Source organism: Sinocyclocheilus anshuiensis, unplaced genomic scaffold, assembly GCF_001515605.1.
Source record: "Sinocyclocheilus anshuiensis isolate Anshui unplaced genomic scaffold, SAMN03320099.WGS_v1.1 scaffold870, whole genome shotgun sequence".
Taxonomy (NCBI): Eukaryota; Metazoa; Chordata; class Actinopteri; order Cypriniformes; family Cyprinidae; genus Sinocyclocheilus; species Sinocyclocheilus anshuiensis.
Window position 1 is genome coordinate 2,843,850 of NW_015540842.1, and position 5,600 is coordinate 2,849,449.

General features: G+C 37.6%; 1 protein-coding gene across 1 annotated transcript; it reads right to left on the reverse strand.

Moving 5' to 3' along the window:
* Window positions 1–3,036: 3,036 nt before the first annotated feature.
* LOC107687542 (uncharacterized) lies at window positions 3,037–5,220 on the reverse strand. The gene is made up of 5 exons (XM_016484918.1): window positions 5,083–5,220; window positions 4,268–4,365; window positions 3,966–4,112; window positions 3,519–3,751; window positions 3,037–3,266 (listed from the first exon to the last, which is right to left on the reverse strand). Exons 2-5 carry the CDS (start codon window positions 4,363–4,365, stop codon window positions 3,037–3,039), a joined length of 708 nt encoding a protein of 235 aa, XP_016340404.1. The 5' UTR covers window positions 5,083–5,220.
* Between the last annotated feature and the right edge of the window lie 380 nt (window positions 5,221–5,600).

A 5,600-nucleotide genomic window follows, 5' to 3' on the forward strand; every position in this document is an offset into this window, starting at 1 on the left:
CTGCAGTTCGTAACTTTTTTTGGTTAAAAATTATTAAAAATCAATATTTGAGCAAGTACATAACCAGCCAGTGTTCAAAACTATCGCCTTACTTTAGCCCGATTCACAACGGTTAGCTTATAATAATGTTTTCTAATTTGAGTGGTTTGGGTAGTTTTTCACGGGAAATTCGAGCATGGCACTGCGTCATTACATCACGTCTGTAAACATAAAGAAGTTGTCCCGGCTACTTATCGCATGTGAGGATCCTGCAGGTGGCAGATCGTTTATAGCCTTTTCTCAAAGCAGCCGGAATTAATTAAATATATCATTTTGATGGCGGATTGTAAATCCATAAAGGATTATGTGTTTATGAAACACATGTGCATGAAATTAAATGATATTCCAGTTATAAATGTGCTTCTGATTACAGATAGCCTGGGATTACAAAGATTTGTATTTTATCATCCACGCTGGAGCCGTGCCGGCTCACAACCAACGCAAGCTTGATAATTTCGCACACAGCTGCAATTCCAGGTTTTCAAACAAAGATGGTGAGATTGAAAGTCCAGATCAAAGGTAAACAAAGTCAAATGTGGAACTAGTTTCAAAGAAAGGTCCAACATATTAGGAATACTTTTAACTTGAAGGCTTCCCTGTCGAGAAGAAACTTCGCAAGTTGGTTGTTTTGACTGAAACCCGAACATTCCATCAAATTCCTCCATTGTGTAAAAACACTACTGCAATTCCAGGTTTTCAAACAAAGATGGTGAGATTGAAAGTCCAGATCAAAGGTAAACAAAGTCAAATGTAGAACATAGGAACTAGTTTCAAAGAAAGGTCCAACATATTAGGAATACTTTTAACTTGAAGGCTTCCCTGTCGAGAAGAAACTTCGCAAGTTGGTTGTTTTGACTGAAACCCGAACATTCCATCAAATTCCTCCATTGTGTAAAAACACTGCTAGTGTTTACCCGTGTTTTACCCCATTGTCTCTCTCTCTCTGTATTTTGGCATGTCTTCGAATTGTGCCTGCACTTCTGTGAAGGAATCTGAATTTCTCTTTCAACACAACACCAGCTAAACACCCTCTGGCTCAGCCTGCAACAGTAGCCACACCCAAAACTTTCGCGATTGGCTGCGCAGTTATGAAAATGCATAGGCTGACCCTGACGGGCATATGAGATATGACACACACACACACATATGTATGCGTATCTATGATAGGACATCCATTCACCCACACCCAAAACTTTCGCGATTGGCTGCGCAGTTATGAAAATGCATAGGCTGACCCTGACGGGCATGAGATAGGACACACACACACACATATGTATGCGTATCTATGATAGGACATCCATTCAATGCAATGAGTGGACAAACATTTTATGGGCCTGAGCCACTCTACAGAAGATATTTATATATTAAGACCACTTTAATTGTTGATTGCTATCAGGATGTGAAGAGACTTAACTAGTATAACAAAAATGTTTCTAGAAAAAAAAATAGCCTATCCTACCTTTTAAAGGGATAGTCCACCCAAAATGACAATTCTGTGATCATTTACTCACCCTCAAGTTGTTCCAAAACTGTATGACTTTCTTTTATCTGTGGTGGAACATATTTTGTGAAAAGCCGAGGCTTGTTTTAATACAACGTAAACCAATGGAGCCAAAACCTTCAAAATTCTGTGTTCCGTTTCAATCATACAGGTTTAGAAAGACATGAGGGTGAGTAAATGTTGGCAGAACTTTTATTTTTGAACGAACTATCCCTTTAACATTGTGTTTCTTGTCCAGCCTCCCACTTTCCTCCAAAATTAAGACTGAACGGTTCAAAAATGCAAAACTCAAGCGGGACGTTCAAACAGCAATGGTATCAGAATGCCCTCTAGTGTTCAGGCATCTCACCCTCAAGTTGTTCCAAAACTGTATGACTTTCTGTCATGTTCCATCATCTGTGGTGGAACATATTTTGTGAAAAGCCGAGGCTTTTTTTAATACAACGTAAACCAATGGAGCCAAAACCTTCAAAATTCTGTGTTCCGTTTCAATCATACAGGTTTAGAAAGACATGAGGGTGAGTAAATGTTGGCAGAACTTTTATTTTTGAACGAACTATCCCTTTAACATTGTGTTTCTTGTCCAGCCTCCCACTTTCCTCCAAAATTAAGACTGAACGGTTCAAAAATGCAAAACTCAAGCGGGACGTTCAAACAGCAATGGTATCAGAATGCCCTCTAGTGTTCAGGCATGGAGTTCACTAGTGATTTCTCAATAGTAGTAACCTAAATAAAAGGCCTTCAACATAAAAATGTTCATGTGGTTCATCTGTGTTGGCAATAATGCCATTTCTTCTTTCTTAAAAAAAAAAAAAACAAGTAACCAAGACAGCATAGTGAACTAGGTTATTTAACAAAACAAACAAACCAATTATTTATAGGCTATGTTGTCTCTGTTTTTTTCTTTTGGCTTGTTTGTATTATTTTTTTTATTGGTTGTTCTTTTGAGAAATAAAGTGATATATAACCATCTCACTTTATGACTTAAGAATAAATATAAATTTAGTCTAGAAACTAAAAAAACAAACATTTGCTGAATAATGCTGAACACATTTACAAGTTTACAAGGATTGATTCAGTTCATATGTTTTCAAATTGATGAATATTTTGGTGGGGCACCACCCCACCTATCCATAAAGAACAGCCACAGCTGCTACTGAAATAACTGGATTTTGCCAGGGAATATTTGATAAACCATGGTAAATGTGACCACAACTTTAGCAACAACAGATAGACATTTTATGGTCCCTAGAAAGTCACACAGGTTTGAAATGACATGAGGGTGAATACATTTTCACTTGCACATGAACTATCCTTAACAATAATAATGATGATAATGATAACAACAATACAAATAATTTTATAAAAATATTGAATATCTAATACATAATTGTTAACATAAATTAATAACAATAAAAAAAAAAAACAATAGCAAATGTTTGAACATAAAGAGTCCATTCAGTTACAGTTTATGCTCTGACATAAACACTTTCCAATTAACTTTTTCCAGTTGTTTCATCTGAAATCCCTCGACAGACATGAACGGAGAGCGCTCTGGTAAGGTTCTCGATTTGTGAGCGGAGGAACCTGCGATCCTCCTGCAGGTCCTGCACCTGCCTCTCCAGAGCTTCAATCCTCTCCTGTTTGCTCTCCAGCAGACAATGAAGTTTAGTGATGGTCAGCATAACACCGCTGGGCAAATCTTCCATGATCGGAGGTCTCACTGCTGAGAAAGAGAGAAAAAACATGACGATTTGTCTCTGTACATGTATTTGTTCCTGAAGAAGAGAAGACTTCTCTAACTGACAACCCAATTGCCTGGCTGGGATTCGAACAAACAACCCTCTGTTTAATGACAAAAGTGTACCACTCACATCACTGCAGCCATTACCTAAATGTCTTCTCTATCTACGTCTCATCATTGTGTTTTGGAGATGCTAATGAGCTAATTAACATTGATTCTCAGGAAATCCCGTACTGGAGGTGGAAGTGGCGCTGCTCGGAGTGTTGTCCTGCTCTGTCTCTGTCTCAGTGGCAGCTGGCAGTTTGTTTACATTGTCCCACTGGATTACTACAGTCTCTGGTTCCTGTTTCATCCAGCTATCGCTGTTCACAGGACTCTCCAGTGTGGCAGAGCTGGAGTCAACTTCACTGCTGGGAGAGTATGGAGCAAAATCCTGCTGCCATTGGGAGTTCATCTCAACCTGAGAGCTGCAGGAGGACAATATCACATGACAATCAAGGCATAATTCCACTTTTATATATTACTTTACTAATAATAACTACATGAACTCAAAGCTGGCTTCATTAAGTATATAACAGGCTTTCAAAATGTCCAAAACATGTTAATACTAGGACGATGAAAAATGCTATAAAACAATGGTTATCAGGTTTGCAAACAATTAAACGGGCTGAAGGCACATACGAGCATTGCAGTGGTAAATTCCGAATCTTGCTCCTGCGACTTCTCTGGTACCGTCTCCATTTCTGCCTCAATTCCTCCTGTCTTGATTTAGTGAGTTCAGCTACTGGAGGATGTTTAGTCTTTCCCTCTCTTTTTCTTCGCTGATAACTAATAATTTGAAACAAAAAGAAAGTGTTTTAGCAAACACTAAAATGTAATATTTATATAAACGCATTACTGTTTTTAATAATAGTATAACTTTAAATATAACTGCATTTTTGCTATTAGAATTTATACGAATATGTGGAACAAAAATCAAACACCTCTCTCTTCTTTTTGCAAGGTATCTGGCCCTGGCAACAGGATCAGCATTCACCTTTGCTCTATGTCGAGCCGATTTCTCATTGTTTGATAGTGGCATCTATAAATGAGAAATGAGAAAGAAAAAAAAAAAGCTTGTTACAACACAATAATTATGTATATATGTGGAAAAAATCCGTTACAAAAGGGATATGCATTTAAACTAGACTGTGTTGTATCTTAATGCGTCTAGATTTAATGTTAGTTAGACCTACAAATGCACAAAACAATTACTTTTTGCAGTCTAGTTTTAATAGATGCCTGTGTTAAAGTGAGTGATCAAACCAGTATAAGTAGACTTTAGTTGTATTAAATACAGCTATGACTCCACTTAACTGTAGAACTGTTCTTGCAATTCATTTACATTTTATATTATAGTAAAATTTCACTTCCAGTCTAAACTGATCTAGAAGAATTAGTGTAACTGTGCACACAATATTTGATTTAACTATGGATTAAAGTGTTTATGTCATATATTACAGCCCATACGACTGTATTAAGGAAGGATGATAACATCTAAAAACATAGCTCTATAAATTCAAATGACATTTTCAGCATCAGGAAATCACCGTAGTAGTTCGTGTATTAGATCTTGCAGTGCGTGTGTCAAATGGAGTGATTGGTTACACCACTTGACATTTCAGTTACCACATTTGTCTAAAAAGTACCATAATTCATGAACCTTCAACGCTTTCCAGCAGACTATATGTGATCATCAACAAACTTTACTACGTCATAAAACGATGAAATAATACACTATTTAGAAAGACATACTAACCTTGACACACAGCCATGAGGATTTGAAGGGTTCGTCTCTGAGACACCATTTCCCGTTTCACGGTCACATGACAGCAGCACATGTCGGTTACACCAGAGATGGGGGAGGGGCTCTGGTTACACCACACAGAACAGCTTCACTACTTGTTTCAAATAAATTATAATACATATTATGCCAAACTGCTTTTGCATAGACTTTTTTCTCTTATACTTTTTTATTTATAATTTAAGTACGGTTACACCAACTAGACTTTTGTTTTGTTTTTTTTGCCGGTTCTACTGAAGTAATTCGTTAAACTGGTTCTCAACGGGACTGAACGCTCACTTCACGAATAGGACTGAGTCATATGGTCCTCGGGTCAACCGCTCAACCGAGAACCGTCCCAGGAATGCGTTTCCCAAAAGTATCAACTATGGTCGCAAGTTCTGTTTTTAACTCCGTTGGTTACGACCGAACCTGCAACAGCTGCTTTTGGGAAACGCATCCCAGGTCATGACTGTAATGATCAAATGACCGAA